Below are 26,031 nucleotides of genomic sequence, written 5' to 3'. Positions count from 1 at the left end.
GATATTCGCGGGGCAAGCGTCAAATACCCGACACGCACACATACAAAAATTCAATTCATGACTTTTTTTTACTTGCAACTACAGCAGTTTTATTAAATAATAAAAAAATTAATAAAAATTTTATTAAATAATAATAAAAGCTTTACATTCCATAAAGCAATCGTACCCGGTAATAAAGTATCACAATTTGTTAATTAAAATTGTCCAAAATATATGGTTATTAAAGAGAGATGTAATTAAGTGCTCGTTTGAAAGTAAATAAGTATATTTCTTTGTAATATAAGAAAAAAAAATTTTAAGCAGTTTTCGATAGCAGCTACTAAACTTTTTTTTGTCCTAAGAAGTACAACAGTGGCAATTAGCATCCACAAAAAAAACGAACAAGAACAAGCATTTTATCAGGTGAGCGTGGCTGTGTATGTGTGTGCTGCTACATATCCTACTTGTAGACCTGTACAATGGCTACGGTTTCTCAACGCAAATGTTGATTGATGGCTTTTTATTTGATAGTCGCGGGGCAAGCGTCAAATACCCGACACGCACACATACAAAAATTCAGTCAATCTGGTTGTAAATCGCGGAAGGCTTATAGTAACCTGTGGTGACCGCGGGCAACCGTGGGCGATTTATGGCAGTCAAAGGAGCAGTGCTTACATATTCTTGGTAAACGTGCTTTTTATTCGAGTTGTTTTAACTGAAATTAATATCTCGTTAAAAAACCAACTGTTTAAGAATGGCGGAGGTATTTCACCGACCTGGGCCGTTTAAGCAAACTAATAAAGCACATAAAACTGGACGACATCGATCCAAAGGTGCAATTGAAAATGTCCTTAAAGGACGGGTGTCCCTGAAAGCGGTGTCCCACAAGCATAAACAAGAGCAAAGTAGGGAACAACGACGTAACCAAATGAATCAGGTACTATATTATCATATAACTATTATATCGGTAACGTTTTACAAGACGGTGCACCACCTAATTTTTATCGGAAATTATCAAAGGTGGTATCAAAAGACACGTCTTGCCTCCGTTTTTAGAATCCAGAAGCGAAAATTAAAAATTTTTTTTCTGTCAAAAGATAAGCAAAAATTCGGTTATAATTTTCATGTGGTTGTTGTTGTTTGTCAGATTTGTTGTACACACACTAATGCAGAAATGTGGTCTGCTGCGCGCATTTAGTTTTGATCCCCAAACCGGTGTCGGACCCACCCAGGGTCATTTTTTATAAGCGCAGCCGAAGGCCGCCAACGCAGAAATGTCTTCTATGCAAAAAAACTATAGATCGGGCCCATATTTCGGCCCCTCGGGATCATTTCATGGTTTTTTGTGAATAACTTTCGACAGAAATAAAATTTTAGATTTCCGCTCTCGGATTCTTCGGAGGTCGAGACGCGTCTTTTGATACCACCTTCGATAATTTCCGACAAAAATTAGGTGGTGCACCGTCTTGTAAAACGTTACCATTAAATCAATTGCTCATGCATACCAATAACAGATTCGTAAGAAAAAACGTGAGGAAGCAAGAATGGAAAAGCTAAGACTAGGTACAGAGAATTCGGCTCCTTTTATGATTTGTGTATTACCAATGCATCAACAAATAGATGCAAAATCAGCATTGGCTATAATAGAAAGTTGTGATGAGGGTGCCATAATTCAACGGACAGAAACGGGTGCTACATACATTAATTTGCCACGTTTCAAGCAGCGTTTCTGCTTCATTATTCCCCCAACAGGACAAGGAAATGAGGTAGTTGTCTTGGACTACCTCAAAGTTTGCGACACCACATTACTTTTAACATCTGCGGCTATGGGCGAGAACGACATTTTTGATCGCTGGGGTCTCCGAATTTTTAATATGATATCTGCTCAAGGTATACCCACTCCTATTGTGGCACTTATGGATTTGGAATCCATAAACCCCAAGAAGCGTTGTGATATGAAATCAACTGTACAAAAGTTTATATCGAGGGTACTACCTAAGGAAAAAGTTATGCAGCTGGATTCTAACGCGGAGGGTTTAAATTTAATGCGTCGAATTGGTGGCCAGAAAAAGAATACACTTCCCAATCAAACAAATCGTCCACATTTATTTTGTGATAGTGTTGATATTGAAAACAATTTTAATCAAAATGAAGATAATATAACATTGAAAGTGTCGGGGTTTTTAAGAGGAGCACCACTTGATGAAAACTCGCTTGTACATATTCCCGGATTTGGTGATTTCCAGATGCAACAAATAAGCACAGCGCCTGATGTATTTAAAATAAATAAACGGTCAGATAATATTCAGTTTCAAATTCGATTAGCAGATCCCCAAAAACAAACTTCTTTGCAGCGAGAAAATGTACCAGATGCTATGGATGCTGAGCAGACATGGCCAACTGAGGAAGAAATTAAATTAGCACAACATGAAACGAAAACAACTAAATTAATCAAGCGAGTACCCAAAGGATGGAGCAAATACCAAGCCGCGTGGATCCCTGACGATGAGGCGGTAGAAGCAGATGATATTAGTGGAAAAGATGATAGTGATTATGATAACGAAGAGTGTGAAGATAAGAATCAAGAGAACGACGAGTTTATGTCTTGCGAAGACCAATCTTTTGAAGGTGAAATACATAAACCAGAATCTGACAAGGAAGAGTACGTTGAGACTGGTTCTGTTTCGGATGCTGCAATAAATGATGAAAAATATGATCTGCAAATGGATTTTCATGAAGAACGCGAAACAATGAAGAAAATAAAAGAAGCCAGAGTTGACGAGTTATGGCCTGATGAAATTGATACACCATTAGATGTCGATGCAAGAGACCGATTTCAGAAATATCGTGGCCTGGAATCATTCAGGTAATGCGCATACACTTTTTCTTTTATTTAACAAGCCAAGAAGTAAAATATTTTCCATCAGAACATCGCCGTGGGATCCTAAAGAGAACTTACCTTACGACTATGCACGTATTTATCAGTTTAAAAATTTCGATCGTACTAAACGACGGGTTATTGCTGAAGCCAAGGAAGCGTACGGATTTCATGTGAGTTTAAAAAAGTGCTTAATAAAAAACATTTAGTTGTATCAATCATTATTTCATTAGCACGGTACCTACATTACAATTAACATTAAAAATGTGCCTCAAGCACATTGGAGAGGGTACACATCAGCGCGTAACACAAAGGGCTTGGTAATATATGGCTTACTTCCGCATGAACAACAAATGTCAGTGGTGAATGTTGTACTCAAACGAATTCCTAATACTGATGCCCCAATAAAGTCCAAAGAGGCTTTAATAATTCAATGTGGATATCGCCGTTTTGTTGTAAATCCAATATTCAGTCAACATACAAATGGCGACAAACACAAGGTAAGGGAAAGTAGTTAATATCAGAAAATGCACAGAAACAAAACCCGACGACCCTCTTTTATTACCCCAGCGGGTTAGGGGATCAGAATATACCCGCGGTTGGTATGCCTGTCGTAAGAGGCGACTAAAATACCAGATTCAAGGGGTTGTGTAGCGCAACCTTTCAGGTTGCCAGCGCAATATATAGCTTCTCCAAACCCAATTGTCTACCTCACCTATCCGCGGCGAATCCTGTTTCACTAACAGACGAGGCTCTGGCGACCCCAAGCTTCTCATGGAACTTGGGTGTAGGGAGGGAGGGAATGGCCTGAAAGTTTAATGTGGCCACATAAATCGTTCCCGAGATGGTCGGGCTAGCACCTTAATGGTGCTATGGTACCGGAGCGTACCGGATTTGTATCCGGCAAAGGACCATCACATCGATAACACTCCCCAAAGCCTTCGGGGAGCAACCTTATCGCTACAACAACAACAACAACCCTTTTTTATTTATTACCCCAGCGGGTTAGGGTGTCAGAATCAGGGATAGGCGTTATCAACAAATTTGAATAACCATTGACGAAAAAATAAAAAATAAATTTTTATTCATTATTCAAGAAAACTTGAGTGATGAAAAACATGTTATTTTTTATTCAAGCATTTCTTGAATAATGAATAACACTTTCTCGTTATTCAAAATATTCTAATTGATGAGTTATTATTCATTATTTACAAAATATGGAATAACAATAAAATTTTAGTTTTTATTCAGTTATTCAAAAATAAAAAAATAAACCACGGAGATGCCCTGAAAATATACCCATATGCGTAACCAGTTCGCGTGTAGTTCTGAAGCTTCTTAGGGTAATATTGAGATGATTTTGGGGAGTATTCGCGGGGTTTTTTGGGGGCCGTTTGGGGGTAATTTCTGGGACACCCTGGGGATCCTCCCGGGGTCTATTGGGGCCATTTCAGGGGCTCCCCCGCAATCCTCCTAGGGTTTTGGGGTCATTTCGGGATGACTTGCAACTCCCTCGGGGTCTTTTGGAGGTCATTCCGTGACATTTTTGGGACTCCCTCGGGGTCATTTGGGGGTCATTCCGGGATCTTTTTGGGGACTCCCTCGGGGTCATTTGGGGGTCATTCCGTGACCTTTTTGGGACTCCCTCGGGGTCATTTGGCGGACAGTCCGGGTTCTTTTTGGGGACTCCCTCGGGGTCATTTGGGGGTCATTCCGGGATCTTTTTGGGGACTCCCTCGGTTTCATTTGGGTGTCATACCGTGACCTTTTTGGGACTACCTCGGGGTCATTTGGGGGTCATTCCGGGATCTTTTTGGGGACTCCCTCGGGGTCATTTCGGAGTCATTCCGTGACTTTTTTGGGGACTCCCTCGGGATCATTTGGGGGTCATTTCGGGATGGTTTCGGGGACTTCCTCGGGGTCATTTGGGGGTCATTCCGGGATCTTTTTGGGGGTCATTTACCCCGAGGGAGTCCCAAAAACCATCCCGGAATGACCCCGAAATGACCTCGAGGGAGTCCCCAAAACCATTCCGGAATGACCCCGAGGCAGTCCCCAAAAAGAATCCGGAATGACCCCCAAATGACCCCGAGGGAGTCCCCAAAAAGAACCCGGAATGACCCCCAAATGACACCGAGGGAGTTCCCAAAACCATCCCGAAATGACCCCGAGGGATTCCCCAAAACCATCCCGAAATGACCCCGAGGAAGTCCCCAAAAAGATCCCGGAATGACCCACGAATGACCCCGAGGGAGTCCCCAAAAATATCCCGGAATGACCCCGGGAGGACCCCGAGGGAGTCCCCAAAACCATCCCGAAATGACCCCGAGGAAGTCCCCAAAAAGATCCCGCAATGACCCCCAAATGACCCCGAGGGAGTCCCAAAAAGGTCATGGAATGCCCCCGGGAGGACCCCGAGGTACTCCCCTAAACCATGCCAAAATGGCTTCCAAAAGACCCCGAGGGAGCCGCAAAAGCCATCCCGAAATTACCCCAAAACCCTGGAAGGATCGCGACGGAGCCCCTGTAATGGACCCCAATAGACCCCGGGAGGATCCCCAGGGTCTCCCAGAAATTACCCCCAAACGGCCCCCAAAGAACCCCGCGAATACTCCCCAAAATCATCTCAATATTACCCTAAGAAGCTTCAGAACTACACGCGAACTGATTACGCATATGGGTATATTTTCAGGGCATCTCGATGGTTTATTTTTTTATTTTTGAATAACTGAATAACAGCTAAAATTTTATTGTTATTCCATATATTGTAAATAATGAATAATAACAACTCTTTATTCAAAATTTGCAAAAATAAGAATGGGCGTTTATCATCAATTAGAATATTTTGAATAACGAGAGAATGTTATTCATTATTCAAGAAATGCTTGAATAAAAAATAACTTTTTATTCATCAATCAAAAAATTTAAAATGATGAATAATTTTTTATTTTGATTTGTTTAATTTCAAAATGACTCAACCCTGGTTAGAATATTCCCGCGGTAGGTATGCCTGTCGTAAGAGGCGACTAAAATACCAGATTCAAGGGGCTGTGTAGCGCAACTCTTCAGGTTGCTAGCGCAATATATAGCTTCTCCAAACCCAATTGTCAACCTCACCTATCCGCGGCGAACCCTGTTTCACTAACAGACGAGGCTCTGGCGACCCCAAGCTTCTCATGGAACTTGGGTGTAGGGAGGGAGGGAATGGCCTGAAAGTTTAATGTGGCCACATAAATCGTTCCCGAAATGGTCGGGCTAGCACCTTAATGGTGCTGTGGTACCGGAGCGTACCGGATCTGTATCCGGCAAATGACCATTACATCGATAACACTCACCAAAGCCTTCGGGGAGCAACCTTATCGCTACAACAACAACAACAACCCTTTTTTATTCGCTTCCCAAGGCCGTCCGGTTCTATGTACGGGAGCGACTCGGGATTTTTCCCGACCAAGGACTGGCATTTCAGTGTAACTCCATTTAATTTGTTGCGTCCCTTCCACAAATTGTCATCCTCCCATCAGCTCCTTGCAGCGGGACTGCTCCATATTCTCTTGCTCCGGGAAGGTATCGAACCCAATCCGGGTCCGTCTCCTGACCCCGGTCCTGAGAAATGGTTTTGCTGCATCTGCCGGAAAAGAATCTTTTTTTTAGGATGGTCATACTCTTGTCAGTGTGTCTCGTGTAAGGGATGGTTGCATCGGACAGGTTGTTCTGGGCTAGACCCCAAAACCAGACGTCCACGTAACTTCTATAAATCTTTTGTGGCTCCTTGCTGTTCGTGTCCTAGGACGTCCCGCAGTCTGCGCCTTAGCGCCCCCGCTACCTTCCAGCAGCCCCGCTGCTCGCCAAGCCACAACAAGTACCCGCTGTTGCTCGCGCCCCGCGTCGCACCAACTCACACGGCGGCTCCCAGTCATACCTACAATCTCCGTAGTAGAGTCTGGAGCAATGCCGAGCATCAGCCCCTGCTCCCGTCTTCTTCCCCCCTCTTTTCCGGCAGCAATTGTGTATGTCAGGGAAACAGACTCTTAGTCCCTACCTCCCTTTGCACCGTTTGCCAGCACAGAATATATACGTTTGCGACATCCGCCCAATGCAGCTCCTGCCACGGACGGTGCCACTTTCCTAGATGTTCTGGTCTCCACGACGGCAACCCCCCGACGGGTTTCATTGCGCCATGTTGCCAGGCCGCATACCCAAATACACCGGGTACCCCAATACCTACCCAGGGACGTCAAGTCCCAGGGCCTCAACAGCAATCGCGTTCTGGACTTCCACAACCCAGGCGTAGTCAACCGTCACTTACTCCCAGAGTGACGACGTCTCCCCCTATGCACTTCAGAATTCTGCAGTTAAACTGTAATGGATTAACTGGGAAGATACGGAGATAGTTGACTTCATGAAGCGGCACAACATCCGCATTGCTTCAATTCAAGAGACTAAACTCACAGCAAGATCTGCATTGCAGACCTGTTCTGGTTATAATGCCCACAGAAAAGATCGCGAGAGCGGAAATGGAGGCGACCTCGCGTTTATCATACACCACACTGTGCAATATCATATATTTGATCCCGACATCGACCGCAGGGACAGTGTCTTAGAACGTCAATGATTGTCTGTCCGGTGGGGCGATGCAAATCTAGAAATCATCAACATCTACATTCCTCGTGTCACCTGTTGCCCCAGTGGATACCGCCCTGATATCAGCGGCGTACTCACTGGAAACAATCGCATTATCTTAGGCGATTTCAATGCTCATCACGATCTATGGCATTCAAACTTGCGGGTGGACAGTAGGGGTGAGATGTTAGCGGATCAAATAGAAGAAACGACGTTCTGCACTATAAACGGAGACGCCCCCACATGTATGGTAGGATGCTGTCACAGTTCGCCGGATATTTCAATCGTGAGCGCAGAACTCGTAAACTGCGTGAACTGGCAGCCGATGGTAACATTGGCATCCGACCACCTGCCTATACTTATTTCGCTCGAGCGTCCCGACGACTTCATCGTCGCAGAAAAATGCACTTTCATTAACTTTAAAAAAGGAAAGTGGGACGAATACAAATCCTTTACAGACAACCGCTTTGCTGCCCTCCCTATCCCAACTGATGTCCACCAAGGGGAGCGTGCTTTCCGCAAGGTCATTGAATCCGCCTCGGCTCGTTTCATTCCCGCCGGTAGAATTCCCGAAATTTGGCCCCACTTCCCGGCAGAAGCCGCAAGTTTAGCGAGAGAACGTGACCTTATAAGACAGCTCGATCCCGGCGACCCCCAAATAAGGGATATAAACCAACGCATCAGATTGCTTGTGGATGGGATTCAAGGGGTTGTGTAGCGCAATATATAGCTTCTCCAACCCAATTGTCAACCTCACCTTCGAGCGGCGAATTCCGTTTCACTAACAGACGAGGCTCTGGCGACCCCAAGCTCTTCATGGAACTTGGGGGTGGGGTGGGAGGTATGGCCTGAAGGTTTAATGTGGCCATATAAATCGTTCCCGAGATGCTCGAGCACCTTAATGGTGCTGTGTTACCGGAGCGTATCGGATCTGTATCCGACAAAGGACCATCACATCGCTAACACTCCCCAAAGCCTTCGGGGAGTAACCTAATCGCTACAACAACAACAACAACAACATTGCTTGTGGATGAACACAAGCGGGCGAAATGGGAGGAGCACCTAAGCGGTTGTAACCTCTCTGCCCGTGTAGGTAAACCTGGGTCCACTGTAAAGTCCCTATCGAATCCGTCTAGGCACAATGAAAATGTTTCCATCGCCTTTGGCGACAAAGTGCTGTCGGATGCGAAAAATGCGCGAGCGCTTTCTGCCGACAATACATAATGCATTCTACCGTCGACAAAAATAGACGGAGCGCCAACAGACACGCACGTAAACATAAGCTCAGCGCGTCAACAATTACCATCACCGCCAAAGAGGTTGAGGATGCCATCGGTCATGCTAAACCATCCAAAGCAGTGGGCCCAGACGGCATAGTCATGCCGATGCTTAAAAGCCTAGGGAAAGAGGGTTTCAAATATTTAGCACATGGCTTCAACCTGTCTCTTTCCACCTTTGTCATACCCGAAAAATGGAAAATGGCCAAGGTGGTCCTGCTACTAAAGCCAGAGAAACCAGCTAACATAGGATAGTCATATCGCCCGATATCTCTCCTATCGCCAGTAGCGAAGACGCTTGAAGCCATTTTGCTCCCCTACTTCAAAGCAAATTTACAGCTGGCCTGTCATCAGCATGGCTTTAGAAAACTCCATAGCACCACCACCGCGCTAAATGCCATTAGCACCCAGATAAATTGTGGTTTAAATCAGAAGCCCCTCCATAGAACAGTACTCGTAGCGCTAGACCTATCAAAAGCTTTTAATAGGGTCAACCATGGCACGTTACTGCAAGACTTGGAAGGGTCTACCCTTCCCCCATGTCTTAAAAGGTGGACCGCAAATTATTTGGGTGGTCGGCAGGCATCGGTGCAATTAAGAAACGAAATAACAAAGCCAAGAAAAATTAAACAAGGGGTGGCTCAGGGTGGTGTCCTATCCCCACTTTTGTTTATTATACCTTTCATGAAAATGAAATGGTATATTAATTTCGTCACGAAACCCAAAATTGTAAGTCCTTAAAGGAAAATAGATAGACCCACCATTAAGTATACCGAAATAATCAGGTTGAAGAGCTAAGTTGATTTAGCCATGTCCGTCTGTCCGTCTGTCTGTTTGTATGCAAACTAGTCCCTCAATTTTTGAGATATCTTGATAAAATTTGGTGAGCGGGTGTATTTGAGTGTCCGATTAGACATTTGTCGGAAACGGCCGGATCGGACCACTATAGCATATATCCTCCATACAACCGATTTTTCAGAAAAAGAGGATTTTTGTAATATCTAACTCAATTTAACAGATTGAAGCTTCAAACTTCACCATATACTTTCGTATATTGCACATATTGTTGCCTGAAAAAATTGATGAGATCGGTCGTATATATAGTATATATCCCCCACAACCCATTGTTCAGATAAGACACTTTTCGTAATTACTGCCCTATTTTAAGAGCTAGATGCTTCAAATTTCAACGAATGCTTACGTATATAGCAGGCATGCTTAACCAACGAAATGATATCGTTTCGTTGGTTAAGCATGCCTGGTATATAATATATATTGTTGTCTGAAAAAATCATACAGATCGGTGGTATATATAGTATATATATGGTGGTATATATAGTATATATATATAGTATATATATATATTTTCGCAATTTTAGAACCATTTTAACAGCTAGAAGCTTCAAATTTCACCGAACTCTTACGTATATGGAGTATATTGTTGTCTGAAAAAATCATAGAGATCGGTTGTATATATAGTATATATCTCATACAACCGATTGTTCAGATAAGAAACTTTTCGCAATTTCTACCTCATTTTAACAGCTATAAGCTTCAAATTTAACCGATTGCTTACGTATATAGTATATATTGTTGTGTCAAAAAATCATAGAGATCGGTGATATATATAATATATATGATGGTATATATAGTATATATATATATTTTTTTTTACGATTTCGGCCCCATTTTGACAGCTAGAAGCTTAAAATTTCACCAAATGCTTACGTGTATAGCATATATTGATGTCTGAAAAAATCATTGAGGTCGGTGGTGTATATATTATATACTTCATATAAACTGTCATTTTTGCCCCTTTTTTACGGATAGAAGCTTCAAAATTCATCAAATTTCATCAAATAGTTACGTTTACGTCATATATTGTTGAAATACGTGATTCGTAGTTTTTACACGCAGACCACAAAAAACGTGAAATTAATATACCATTTCATTTTCATGAAAGGTATAAAAATAGGTAGGTACTTTGTGTGAGGATGCAAAGCTTCGTCACGAAACCCAAAATTGTAAGTCCTTAAAGAAAAATAGATAGACCCACCATTAAGTATACCGAAATAATCAGGTTGAAGAGCTGAGTTGATTTAGCCATGTCCGTCTGTCCGTGTGTCCGTCTGTCTGTTTGTATTCAAACTAGTCCCTCAATTTTTGAGATATCTTGATAAAATTTGTCGGAACCGGCCGGATCGTACCACTATAGCATATATCCTCCATACAACCGATTTTTCAGAAAAAGAGGATTTTTGTAATATCTTACTCAATTTAACAGATTGAAGCTTCAAACTTCACCATATACTTTCGTATATTGAACATTTCGTTGCCTGAAAAAATTGATGAGATCGGTCGTATATATAGTATATATTCCCCACAACCGATTGTTCAGATAAGAAACTTTTCGTAATTACTGCCCTATTTTAAGAGCTAGAGGCTTCAAATTTCAACAAATGCTTACGTATATAGCATATATTGTTGTCTGAAAAAATCATACAGATCGGTGGTATATATAGTATATATATATATATTTTCGCAATTTAAAACCATTTTAACAGCTAGAAGGTTGAAATTTCACCGAACGCTTACGTATATGGCGTATATTGTTGTCTGAAAAAATCATAGAGATCAGTTGTATATATAGTATATATCTCATACAACCGATTGTTCAGATAAGAAACTTTTCGCAATTTCTACCCCATTTTAACAGCTATAAGCTTCAAATTTCACCGATTGCTTACGTATATAGTATATATTGTTGTGTCAAAAAATCATAGATATCGGTGATATATATAATATTGTAACGAATTTACTTGCAAATCCTCTTATTTGCAATCCTCTGCTAAGTTCGAATCACTAAACTGTTGAATAAATAACTCCAATTTGTAGTAATGCAAAATGGCCTTTATTAAAGTACTTCACAATAACACTCAAACTGTGCAACGAATAGCTTGCTTAACCAAACTGATAGCTCAAATGAAACTCCACTAATCAAAATAATACTGGTATTGCTCGCTAGATATCTTCTTAGTCGTAACTGCTGATCAACTCAAATCAAACTGAATTCCTTCTTACTCGCCTGCATCGCTTTTATAGTTTACGCTGCATACTTCTAGGCTCTTCGATTTCCAGAAGTTACTAGTTGTTTCGGCTACAAAATCGCCAACCACAACTACGTGCACAAATTATTGCTCTCTCTTGTGACAACTCAGATAAGGTATATGCATGTGTTTGTAGTTTACAGTCTCCCGCACACACATAAGCGTATAAGTAAATTCATCGGTGTGTGACATCTCATCTCTCGCTGCCTTGTATGTAAATGTTGCTCGTCGGAATGTGTACATATGTGTAGACGCAATTATTGATTCGTTTATGTAGATACATAATGATTGAATTATTGATGTGCATTCACGTCACTGCTTAGATCGGCTTAGAGCTGGCAGCACTCCTTAGTTTTGCTAATATTCGTAACACTGCCCTCCACCTAAGTCTGATCGTCCCGATCAGACAAATCTCTCGATCTAAACGCTGCTAATCTCTCCAAATGAACCACTTTCATTTTGGTTCGTGGTTTGGTAGTGGTTTGTATGCGGTACACTACATCGTTGATCCGTTTTACAACTTTGTATGGGCCTTCCCAGTTACACTGCAATTTCGGGGACAAACCTTTTTTTCGTTGTGGGTTGTATAGCAGCACCAAATCTCCTTCCTGAAACCCTTCCGAATTAATTGCTTTATCGTACCTCGCTTTCATCTTGTCACTCATAATCTTTGCTCGTTGCCTTACCAGATCGTGTATCTCTCTCAGCTCTTCTTCTAAGACATCAGTGGATTTCTTGACATTCCTCTCCGCATCGGCATCTATCCCATACTTCAAATCAGCTGGCAGTCGAAGGTCATTGCCAAAAATTACCTTTGCGGGAGTTTGGCCCGTTGTGTCATGTACTGCCGATCGGTAGGCCATCAAGAATAATGATATGTGTGTATCCCAGTCCTTATGGTACTTGTCGACTACTTTCCTTAAATGCTCCTCCAATGTTCTATTGAAACGTTCCACCATACCATCGGACTGAGGATGCAATGCAGTTGTCCGTGTTTTTCGAATGCCCAACTTCTTGCACAGTTCTTGGAACACAGCTGATTCAAAATTCCTGCCTTGATCAGAATGTAACTCCATTGGTACACCATACCTTGCAACCCATTCGTTTTTAACCACTTCTGCTACTGTTTCTGCTTCTTGGTTTGGGATTGGGTATACCTCTGGCCATTTACTGAAATAATCCATAACCACCAGTACGTATTTGTTTCCGCGGTTGCTAGTAGGAAATGGACCTGCGACATCCATGGCGATCCTTTCAAATGGTGCACCTGAAATATACTGCTTCATCTGGCCACGACTTCGGGTTTTGGGCCCTTTCGCTCTGTTGCATACCTCGCAATTGGCAATCCACTCGGTGACCGACTGACGGCAACCAACCCAATAGAATCTCTGCTTAATTTTCTCGAGTGTCTTCGTGATTCCAAGATGACCTCCGCTTGGACCATTATGCAGCTCGCTGAGCACGTCAGGAATCCTCTTTCTGGGAACAACTATCAGTTTATTCTTGTATTTACCATCCTCACTCTCCCATACTCGATGAAGGCAACCGGATATCAATTCTAAACTGTTCCACTGTGCCCAATATGACTTCGCAATGGGACTCCCTGCTGACATCTCTTCTCTGTTTGGTCTTTCATTTCGTTCGAGCCCTTGCATAACACGTGACAGATCTGCATCTTCTAGCTGGCACTTTCTTAGCTGTTCCTTGTCCCATTCATCTGTACATGTTATATTCATTAGCCGGACATCTATAGTGTCTTCTTTAGCCTCGGCTTTTGAACAGTGCTTGCATTCCAAACTACATGGTCTTCGTGACATTGCATCAGCATTTCCATGGGTACTACCTTTCCGATGCTCAATGGAAAAGTCGTAGCTTTGTAGTCGCTCGATCCACCGTGCCAATTGTCCTTCCGGATTACGGAACTGCAGAAGCCATTTCAACGCTGCGTGATCTGTCCTGACACGGAATCGCTGGCCGTAGAGGTATTTGTGAAAATGTTTAATGCACTCTACCAATGCCAACAGCTCTCTCCGCGTAACACAGTAGTTCCTCTCTGGTTTTCCAATCGAACGGCTGTAATATGCAACTACCTTCTCCTGTCCATCGACCAGTTGTGATAAAACGCCTCCTATAGCATATCCACTCGCATCTGTATCTAGAATAAATGTTGCTCCTGGAATCGGATATGCTAACATTGGGGCAGTGCACAAACGCTCCTTCAATGTTTGGAAAGCCACTTCTTGCTCCTTTTTCCATTCAAAAGCTTTGTTTTTTCTTGTAAGCTCATGGAAGGCTATGGGCTACGCTGGAAAAATTTGGTACAAATCGGCGGTAATATGTGCACAGCCCAAGAAAACTTCTCAATTCATGTAGGTTCTGTGGTCTTGGCCAATCCTTTACAGCCACTATTTTTTCGTTCGCAGTGCAGATGCCCTCTGTCGTTACCTTGTGACCCAAATAATTGACTTCCTTTTTAAACAGCGCACACTTTTTGGGACTTAACTTCAGACCAGCGCCAGCTATTCTTTGGAAAACTTCCTCCAAGTTCTTAAGATGTTCATCGAAATTCTTGCCCAATACGATGATGTCGTCCAGGTACACCAAGCATGTTTTCCAATGTAGCCCTTTCAATACCTGATCCATGAGTCTCTCGAAAGTAGCTGGTGCATTACATAGTCCAAAGGGCATTACTGTAAATTGCCAAAGACCATCTCCGACGCTGAAGGCTGTTTTCTCTTTGTCTTCCTCCTTTACCACCACTTGCCAGTAGCCGCTTTTCAAGTCCAGTGTGGAAAACCATTTCGTACCAGAGAGCGAGTCCAGAGTGTCGTCAATTCTTGGCAATGGGTAGCTATCCTTTTTCGTAACGTCATTCAACTTCCGGTAGTCCACGCAAAACCTCATTTTTCCATCCTTCTTCTTTACAAGTACTACCGGTGAGCTCCAGGGACTAGCTGATGGTTCGATGACGCCGCTGTCGCTCATTTCTTGTATAATTTGACTCACAACTTCCCGCTTCGCCAGTGGAACACTACGTGGAGCTTGACGGATCGGCCTCGCATCTCCAGTGTCAATTTGATGTTTCACAACGTTGGTGCGGCCTGGTTTAGAACCATCCTGGTCAAATATGTTCGCGTACTTTAGGAGCAGTTGTTTTGCCTTACTCTGATATGCTTCCTCTAGCCCCTGCGTCCATGTCGTGATGTCATTTGAAAGATTAGTATTACTAGCTGAAACGTGTTCCTGGAGCTGTTCACAGTTAATAACTACTTCAGCCTCTTGGCATCTTCCCAAAATAGCTCCTTTAGTCAGTTTGAGTGGTGAATTGAACTCATTGAGTACTCTTACCGGAATACGTCCATCTTGTTTTGTAATAGCCAGGGTTTTTCCTACAAGTATGTTCAGTGCTGATTTGTTTGCTGCTTCGACAACCCACAATTTGTTTGTCCCACAATCTCCATCAACCTTTGCCCAGATGACTGCTTCAGATTTTGGTGGTATTCGCTGACTCTCTTCCACCAGCACTCGTTTACTGCTGTAGCCTCTCTCGTAGCCGAAATTAAGTGGTACATCCATGTTCTTATATCGCATCGTCTTGCTTTGCATGTCGATCTTGATGCCCTGGTCGATTAAGAAGTCCACTCCAATTATGATTTCATCAACAATCTCTGCCACTATAAAATTGTGTACTACCGTGACGTTCCCAATTGCAACTTCACATGATACTTCTCCTAGAACCGTGCTGTCTTCTCCAGTGGCTGTACGCAATCTTGCTCCATGCAATGGTGTTATCTTCTTGTTGATTAAATCCGCTCGAATGATGGAATGAGATGCACCCGTATCTACAGTCAGTAAACGTTCCTTTCCATCCACATGTCCTCCGACAGTAAGATTGTTCGATCTTCTTCCAATCTGCGAGATAGAGATTATGGGGCATTCAATTGCGGGAGCCAGCTGTCGCCCCTGGCGGCTGACTCGATTTAGTTTAACGATTGAGTGGTCAGGGAGATTTGCTCATCACCTTCTGCTCTGCGTTTACGACCACCCACATTGTTGGAGCTATTGGGACCGCTGCTGCAATGTCGTGCAATATGACCTGGGTTGCCGCACTTGAAACATTTAATAACTCCGGCATTTTTATGTTGTGATCCCTTCAGTGCTTCCAAAATTGTGTCTACCCAATCTGGTCTCTCCACTTCCACACGATGAGCTTTGTATGCTGGTTTACTCAATAGTGAGGCCGTTTCCTGGGTCAATGCATGTGATACCGTTTCAGCAAATGTCAGCTTTGGGTTTGCGTATGTAGCTCGCTTCGTTTCAACGTCCCGTATGCCATTTATGAAACTCTGGATTTTTACCCTCTCGGTGTATTCCACGGGTGCGTCCGCATTTGCGAGATGAGCTAACCTTTCAACATCGGAGGCAAACTCCTGCAAAGTCTCATTCGCTCTTTGGTGACGGTTTTGCAACTCAATTTGGAATATCTGTTTCCTATGCTCGCTTCCATAACGTCGTTCTATAGCAGCCATCAATGTTTCATAACTGTTCCGTTCATACTCTGGAATCGTCTGTAAGATTTCCGCTGCAGGCCCTTTCAATGCCACGAACAGTGCAGCAACTTTATCTTCCGCATTCCAGTTGTTCACTGCTGCGGTCTTCTCAAACTGTAACTTGAAGACCTAGAAAGGAACAGAACCGTCAAATGATGGTGTTTTTACCTTTGGATTGCTTGCTGAAACAGCTGGGCGGTTTAGTTGTAACTGCTCCATACGACCTTTTAACGCTTCTATTTCGGCATCAATTTTGTCCTCGAGTTGTAAAATTTTTGCATCCTGCTCTTCCAGTTTCACAAAGAGCTGCGATGATACCTGTTCCGAAATTAGTGCCGACATTTCAGATATACGTGCCTCTTGCGCTTCCAGTTGAGATGCCAAATATGTCTTCTGTTCTTCCAATTGTGATGTTATACGAGTTTCCTGCGATTCCATCTTCGATGTTATGCGTGTCTCCTGCGCTTCCAGTTGGGATGCCAGTTGCGACGACATTGATGCTACTGTCGATGTTTGTGCAGCTATTGCAGCCAATATCATGTTCAAGTCTGTGCTGGTAACCGTCTGCGATGTTTCGTTTTTCTCTTCAATTTTTGTTGTTGTTTCGTCCCCATCAGGATAAAAGACAAACTCGTCCACATCAATTCCTTGCGACTCCATTACCTCTCGTAGCCGTGCTTGAAGTTCGATCTTATTGCCGGTTGTATTTAATCCACGGTTCTCCAACTCCTTTTTCAGTTGCTGGATCTTCAATTCGCTGAACTTTGCCATGTCCAAGTTGTATTCCCAATCTTCGGAATTTATTCAACAATTCCTCTTCTGACACCAATTGTAACGAATTTACTTACAAATCCTCTTATTTGCAATCCTCTGCTAAGTTCGAATCACTAAACTGTTGAATAAATAACTCCAATTTGTAGTAATGCAAAATGGCCTTTATTAAAGTACTTCACAATAACACTCAAACTGTGCAACGAATAGCTTGCTTAACCAAACTGATAGCTCAAATGAAACTCCACTAATCAAAATAATACTGGTATTGCTCGCTAGATATCTTCTTAGTCGTAACTGCTGATCAACTCAAATCAAACTGAATTCCTTCTTACTCGCCTGCATCGCTTTTATAGTTTACGCTGCATACTTCTAGGCTCTTCGATTTCCAGAAGTTACTAGTTGTTTCGGCTACAAAATCGCCAACCACAACTACGTGCACAAATTATTGCTCTCTCTTGTGACAACTCAGATAAGGTATATGCATGTGTTTGTAGTTTACAGTCTCCCGCACACACATAAGCGTATAAGTAAATTCATCGGTGTGTGACATCTCATCTCTCGCTGCCTTGTATGTAAATGTTGCTCGTCGGAATGTGTACATATGTGTAGACGCAATTATTGATTCGTTTATGTAGATACATAATGATTGAATTATTGATGTGCATTCACGTCACTGCTTAGATCGGCTTAGAGCTGGCAGCACTCCTTAGTTTTGCTAATATTCGTAACAATATTTACATACAAGGCAGCGAGAGATGAGATGTCACACACCGATGAATTTACTTATACGCTTATGTGTGTGCGGGAGACTGTAAACTACAAACACATGCATATACCTTATCTGAGTTGTCACAAGAGAGAGCAATAATTTGTGCACGTAGTTGTGGCTGGCGATTTTGTAGCCGAAACAACTAGTAACTTCTGGAAATCGAAGAGCCTAGAAGTATGCAGCGTAAACTATAAAAGCGATGCAGGCGAGTAAGAAGTAATTCAGTTTGATTTGAATTGTCAAGCAGTTACGAGTAAGACGATATCTAGCGAGCAATAGCACTATTATTTTGAAAGTAAGTTTCCTTTAAGATATGAGTTTGGTTATTAAGCTATTCGTTGCACAGTTTGAGTGTTATTGTGAAGTATTTTAATAAAGGCCATTTTTCCGTTATTCAATATTGGAGTTATTTATTCAACAGTTTAGCGATACGATCCTAGCAAAAGGGCAAATAAGAGGATTTGCAAATAAAAAATCGTTACAATTGGTGTCAGAAGAGGAATTGTTGAATAAATTCTAGAGGACAACAAGGACATGGCAAAGTTAAGTGAATTGAAGATCCCGCAACTGAAGAAGGAGTTGGAGAGCCGTGGATTGAATACAAGCGGCGTTAAACTCGAACTTCAGGCACGGCTACGAGAAGCAATGGAAGCAGAAGGAATTGATATGGAAGAGCATGTCTTTCATCTTGATGGCGAGGAGACAACAAAAATTGAAGAGAAGAACGAAACATCGCAGACGGTTACCAGTACAGACTTGAACATGATTTTAGCTGCAATATCTGCTCAAACATCGACAGTGTCATCTCAACTGGCAGAACAGCAGACATATATGGAATCGCAGGAGAACCGTATAACATCCAAGATGGAAGAACAGAAGACATATATGGCATCACAACTAGAATCGCAGGAGACACGCATAACATCCAAGATTGAAGCACAAGAAACGCGTATGTCAGAAATGTCGACACAGATTACATCGAAGATTGAAGCACAAGAAACGCGTATGTCAGAAATGTCGACACAGATTACATCGAAGATTGAAGCACAAGAAACGCGTATGGCAGAAATGTCGACACAGATTACATCAAAAATGGAGACACAACTGAAAGCACAAGAGGCACGCATAACAGTACAACTCGAAGCACAAGAGGCGCGTATATCATCAAAACTCGAAGCACGTATGGACGAGAAAATAACAGTTTGAGGAAAAAATCGAAGCCGAGGTGGATGCTTTGAGAGGTCGTATACAAGAGTTGCAATTAAACCGCCCAGCTGTTTCAGCAAGCAATACAAAGGTAAAAACACCATCCTTTGACGGTTCTGTTCCTTTCCAGGTCTTTAAGCTACAGTTTGAGAAGACCGCAGCAGTGAACAACTGGAATGCGGAAGATAAAGTTGCTGCACTATTCGTGGCATTGAAGGGGCCAGCAGCGGAAATTCTACAGACGATTCCCGAAGGAGAGCGGAACAATTATGAAGCATTGATGGCTGCTGTAGAACGACGTTATGGAAGCGAGCATAGGAAACAGATATTCCAAATTGAGTTGCAAAACCGCTACCAAAAAGCAAATGAAACATTGCAGGAGTTTGCTTCAGATATTGAAAGATTGGCTCATCTTGCAAATGCGGACGCACCCGTGGAATACACTGAAAGGGTAAAAATTCAGAGTTTCATAAATGGCATACGGGACGTGGAAACGAAGCGAGCTACATACGCAAACCCAAAGCTGACATTTTCTGAAACGGTATCACATGCATTGACTCAGGAAACGGCCTCACTATTGAGTAAACCAGCATACAAAGCTCATCGTGTAGAAGTGGAAAGACCAGATTGGGTAGACACTATTTTGGAAGCACTGAAGGGATCACAACAGAAAAATGCCGGAGTTATTAAATGTTTCAAGTGCGGCAACCCAGGTCATATTGCACGACATTGCAGCAGCGGTCCCAATAGCTCCAACAATGTGGGGCAAAATGAGCAAATATCCAAGACCACTCAATCGTTAAACTAAATCGAGTCAGCCGCAAGGGGCGACAGCTGGCTCCCGCAATTGAATGCCCCATAATCTCTATCTCGCAGATTGGAAGAAGATCGAGCAACCTTACTGTTGGAGGACATGTGGACGGAAAGGAACGGTTATTGACTGTAGATACGGGTGCATCTCATTCCATCATTCGAGCGGATTTAGTCAACAAAAAGATAAGACCATTGCTTGGAGCAAGATTACGTACAGCCACGGGAGAGGACACCCAGGTAATTGGAGAAGTAGAATGTGAAGTCGCAATTGGGAACGTCATGGTAGTACACAATTTTATAGTGGCAGAAATTGTTGATGAAATCATAATTGGAGTGGACTTCTTAATCGACCAGGGCATCAAGATCGACATGCAAAGCAAGACGATGCGATATAAAAACATGGATGTACCACTTAATTTCGGCTACGAGAGAGGCTACAGCAGTAAACGAGTGCTGGTGGAAGAGAGTCAGCAAATACCACCAAAATCCGAAGCAGTCATCTGGGCAAAGGTTGATGGAGATTGTGGAACAAACAAATTGTGGGTTGTCGAAGCAGCAAACAAATCAGCACTAAACATACTTGTAGGAAAAACCCTGGCTATGACAAAACAAGATGGACGTATTCCGGTAAGAGTACTCAATGAGTTCAAGTCACCACTCAAACTGACTAAAGGAGCTATTTTGGGAAGATGCCAAGAGGCTGAAGTGGTTATTAACTGTGAACAGCTCCAGGAACACGTTTCAGCTAGTAATACTGATCTTTCAAATGACATCACGGCATGGATGCAGGGACTAGAGGAAGCATATCAGAGTAAGGCAAAACAACTGCTCCTAAAGTACGCGAACATATTTGACCAGGATGATTCTAAACCAGGCCGCACCAACGTTGTGAAACATCAAATTGACACTGGAGATGCGAGACCGATCCGTCAAGCTCCACGTAGTGTTCCACTGGCGAAGCGGGAAGTTGTGAGTCAAATCATTCAAGAAATGAACGACAGCGGCGTCATCGAACCATCAGCTAGTCCATGGAGCTCACCGGTAGTACTTGTAAAAAAGAAGGATGGAAAAATGAGGTTTTGCGTGGACTACCGGAAGTTGAATGACGTAATGAAAAAGGATAGCTACCCATTGCCAAGAATTGACGACACTCTGGACTCGCTATCTGGTACGAAATGGTTTTCCACGCTGGACTTGAAAAGCGGCTACTGGCAAGTGGAGGTGAAGGAGGAAGATAAAGAGAAAACAGCCTTCAGTGTCGGTGATGGTCTTTGGCAATTTACAGTGATGCCTTTTGGACTTTGTAATGCACCAGCTACTTTTGAGAGACTCATGGACCAGGTACTGAAAGGACTACATTGGAAAACATGCTTGGTGTACCTGGACGACATCATCGTATTGGGCAAGAACTTTGATGAACATCTTAAGAACTTGGAGGAAGTTTTCCAGAGAATAGCTGGCGCTGGTCTGAAGTTAAGTCCCAAAAAGTGTGCGCTGTTTAAAAAGGAAGTCAATTATTTGGGTCACAAGGTAACGACAGAGGGCATCTGCACTGCGAACGAAAAAATAGAGGCTGTACAGGATTGGCCAAGACCACAGAATCTACATGAATTGAGAAGTTTTCTTGGGCTGTGCACATATTACCGCCGATTTGTACCAAATTTTTCCAGCGTAGCCCATAGCCTCCATGAGCTTACAAGAAAAAACAAAGCTTTTGAATGGAAGAAGGAGCAAGAAGTGGCTTTCCAAACATTGAAGGAGCGTTTGTGCACTGCCCCAATGTTAGCATATCCGATTCCAGGAGCAACATTTATTCTAGATACAGATGCAAGTGGATATGCTATAGGAGGCGTTTTATCACAACTGGTCGATGGACAGGAGAAGGTAGTTGCATATTACAGCCGTTCGATTGGAAAACCAGAGAGGAACTACTGTGTTACGCGGAGAGAGCTGTTGGCATTGGTAGAGTGCATTAAACATTTTCACAAATACCTCTACGGCCAGCGATTCCATGTCAGGACAGATCACGCAGCATTGAAATGGCTTCTGCAGTTCCGTAATCCGGAAGGACAATTGGCACGGTGGATCGAGCGACTTCAAAGCTATGACTTTTCCATTGAGCATCGAAAAGGTAGTACCCATGGAAATGCCGATGCAATGTCACGAAGGCCATGTAGTTTGGAATGCAAGCACTGTTCAAAGGCCGAGGCTAAAGAAGACATTATAGATGTCCGGCTAATGACTATAACGTGTACGGATGAATGGGACAAGGAACAACTAAGAAAGTGTCAGCTAGAAGATACAGATCTGTCACATGTTATGCAAGGGCTCGAACGAAACGAAAGACCAAGCAGAGAGGATATGTCAGCAGAGAGTCCCATTGCGAAGTCATATTGGGCACAGTGGAACAGTTTGGAATTGATATCCGGTTGCTTGCATCGAGTATGGGAGAGTGAGGATGGTCAGTGCAAGAAGAAACTTATAGTTGTTCCCAGAAAGAGGATTCCTGACGTGCTCAGCGAGTTGCACAATGGTCCAAGTGGAGGCCATCTTGGAATCACGAAGACACTCGAGAAAATTAAGCAGAGATTCTATTGGGTTGGTTGCCGTCAGTCGGTCACCGAGTGGATTGCCAATTGCGAGGTATGCAACAGAGCGAAAGGGCCCAAAACCCGAAGTCGTGGCCAGATGAAGCAGTATATTTCAGGTGCACCATTTGAAAGGATCGCCATGGATGTCGCAGGTCCATTTCCTACTAGCAACCGCGGAAACAAATACGTACTGGTGGTTATGGATTATTTCAGTAAATGGCCAGAGGTATACCCAATCCCAAACCAAGAAGCAGAAACAGTAGCAGAAGTGGTTAAAAACGAATGGGTTGCAAGGTATGGTGTACCAATGGAGTTACATTCTGACCAAGGCAGGAATTTTGAATCAGCTGTGTTCCAAGAACTGTGCAAGAAGTTGGGCATTCGAAAAACACGGACAACTGCATTGCATCCTCAGTCCGATGGTATGGTGGAACGTTTCAATAGAACATTGGAGGAGCATTTAAGGAAAGTAGTCGACAAGTACCATAAGGACTGGGATACACACATATCATTATTCTTGATGGCCTACCGATCGGCAGTACATGACACAACGGGCCAAACTCCCGCAAAGGTAATTTTTGGCAATGACCTTCGACTGCCAGCTGATTTGAAGTATGGGATAGATGCCGGTGCAGAGAGGAATGTCAAGAAATCCACTGATGTCTTAGAAGAAGAGCTGAGAGAGATACACGATCTGGTAAGGCAACGAGCAAAGATTATGAGTGACAAGATGAAAGCGAGGTACGATAAAGGAATTAATTCGGAAGGGTTTCAGGAAGGAGATTTGGTGCTGCTATACAACCCACAACGAAAAAAAGGTTTGTCCCCGAAATTGCAGTGTCACTGGGAAGGCCCATACAAAGTTGTAAAACGGATCAACGATGTAGTGTACCGCATACAAACCACTACCAAACCACGAACCAAAATGAAAGTGGTTCATTTGGAGAGATTAGCAGCGTTTAGATCGAGAGATTTGTCTGATCGGGACGATCAGACTTAGGTGGAGGGCAGTGTTACGAATATTAGCAAAACTAAGGAGTGCTGCCAGCTCTAAGCCGATCTAAGCAGTGACGTGAATGCACATCAATAATTCAATCATTATGTATCTACATAAACGAATCAATAATTGCGTCTACACATATGTACACATTCCGACGAGCAACATTTACATACAAGGCAGCGAGAGATGAGATGTCACACACCGATGAATTTACTTATACGCTTATGTGTGTGCGGGAGACTGTAAACTACAAACACATGCATATACCTTATCTGAGTTGTCACAAGAGAGAGCAATAATTTGTGCACGTAGTTGTGGCTGGCGATTTTGTAGCCGAAACAACTAGTAACTTCTGGAAATCGAAGAGCCTAGAAGTATGCAGCGTAAACTATAAAAGCGATGCAGGCGAGTAAGAAGTAATTCAGTTTGATTTGAATTGTCAAGCAGTTACGAGTAAGACGATATCTAGCGAGCAATAGCACTATTATTTTGAAAGTCAGTTTCCTTTAAGATATGAGTTTGGTTATTAAGCTATTCGTTGCACAGTTTGAGTGTTATTGTGAAGTATTTTAATAAAGGCCATTTTTCCGTTATTCAATATTGGAGTTATTTATTCAACAGTTTAGCGATACGATCATACGATCCTAGCAAAAGGGCAAATAAGAGGATTTGCAAATAAAAAATCGTTACAATATATATGATGGTACATATATATAGTATATATATATATTATGCCGATGACTGCACAATAATGGCCACAGGCCCGGGCCCAAAGATCGATGACACTACGCTACCGACTATCCTACAACCCAAAATCTTGGGTGTGAAGTTTGATTGGGATAAAATCCTCAAATCCCTTGCTGGCAGTACTTGGGGAAAAGACAAAGAAACGCTCATTACCACATAAAATGCAATTGGCCAGGCGTTTGCGTGCTACGCGTCCCCTACATGGTCGCCAAGCCTAAAAACTACCCACTGGAAGAAGCTACAGGCCTGCCAAAATACTGCTCTTAGAACCGCCAAGGGCTGTCTTCTTATGTCCCCAGAACACCATCTACATAATGAGGCGAGAATACTCCCCATCAGGGAGAAAAATGAGATGCTAACCAAACAGTTCCTGTTAAATACCCAGAAACCTGGGCATCCCAAGAGACATCTGATTGATGAGCCAGCACCCTCTAGGGACTTAAGGAGTCATCTCCGTAAGCATTTTGAGGAAATACGGCACCTGAGAACTCAGCCGTATGAAGCAAAAAAACACAAGCAGGTCCTTGGTTAACTCCACAAACAGGCGTCTGACCTCTATGCGGGGAATTGCCCGGTGAATCCAGTACTCGGGGAACAGTACCCAAAACTTGCGGAAGAGGAACGCATACTCCCCAGGGAAACGCGAGTCACTCTGGCTCAACTTCGTTCTGGATACTGTAACAGGTTAAACTCTACATATCCAGAATCAAACCCGACATACAAAATGTATGCCCCGCTTGCAATGTGTCCCCACATGACTGTAAAGTGGCATTTCGATGCCACTTAATTTTGGGCATACAGCCCCTCGCGCGCCCACACACGCAAAATAAATAAACACCGCACTTGCTTTAAGTTTTATTTGCACAATAAATGTTTAGTTTTAATAAACCTAGTCCTTAGTTATTTTATTCTTAGTTTTATTAACTACGCCGTTCTTTCTCGCGTGTATTGGGGCAGCCGGTTCACTTCAAACTCTGCCCAAAAACTCAAAACTGCTGACGCTTCAAAGCAGCCCTGCCGCTATGCCAAAAGTGCATAGCGGTAAAATCGCATGATGCAGTGACGTGATAGAGTCGAGTAACGGAAGATTCAGCCAATCAGAATTCTCTCCGTCATTCGACTCTTTCACCCAGTAACGCCAAGTGCATACATGCATGGTTGCATGTGTGGGTGATGCCAGCTATTTTAGTTTTTAGTTGGCTGGCACTACATGACGCTACATCATCCCCCTTTGGAAAAGAAGAATTTGGCAAGGTGATCAGTCTTGCCACATTCTTCTTTAGGCTATATCAAAAAGAGTTAAAATTGAAATTTGCAAAAAGAAAAAAGGAAAAGTTAATTTTTAGATTTTGATAATTTAGTTTAGTTTGAAGTGAGCCGATATTTTATCTTGTATGGTAAGCTTATTGTATAAGCTACTACTATTACTACTACTTAACGTGAGTAAGTTGCTATCTCTTTATATTATTTAGGTGACATATATTTAGTAAATTAGCTCGTATCGAAATTAACATAAACATTTTTTTTTTGTTTTTTTTTTTTTTACATTCCTTGGCATATTCATAAAATATATTCATATTTAAAGATTAATTAGTAAAATTTAAAAGTACTATAAATTTTAATAAAATTTTTGGATACGGTTTTTATGTACAGTTTTTTCAATTTTATTAATTTCATCATAAATTGTTACATTTGGTCCGTCGATATTATTTATTATGTA

At 42.7% G+C, this 26,031-nt stretch overlaps 1 protein-coding gene across 2 annotated transcripts in view; it reads left to right on the top strand.

Moving 5' to 3' along the window:
* Nucleotides 1-614: 614 nt before the first annotated feature.
* Nucleotides 615-26,031, top strand: part of Tsr1 (Tsr1 ribosome assembly factor) — a 42,049-nt gene continuing 16,632 nt past the window's right edge. Inside the window, exons 1-4 of one of the 2 annotated variants that reach the window (XM_067788908.1) lie at nt 616-916; nt 1,494-2,845; nt 2,907-3,030; nt 3,091-3,357. In XM_067788908.1, the coding sequence (XP_067645009.1) occupies nt 734-916; nt 1,494-2,845; nt 2,907-3,030; nt 3,091-3,357 (1,926 nt within the window). In that variant the 5' untranslated portion in view covers nt 616-733. Of the gene's footprint in view, nt 917-1,493; nt 2,846-2,906; nt 3,031-3,090; nt 3,358-26,031 lie in introns of both variants that reach the window. The other variant, XM_067788909.1, reaches the window with a different exon arrangement.

Source organism: Eurosta solidaginis, chromosome 5 (assembly GCF_040869045.1).
Source record: "Eurosta solidaginis isolate ZX-2024a chromosome 5, ASM4086904v1, whole genome shotgun sequence".
NCBI lineage: Eukaryota > Metazoa > Arthropoda > Insecta > Diptera > Tephritidae > Eurosta > Eurosta solidaginis.
Note: the sequence above shows the minus strand (reverse complement) of the source record. Positions and strands in the feature narration are given on the sequence as shown.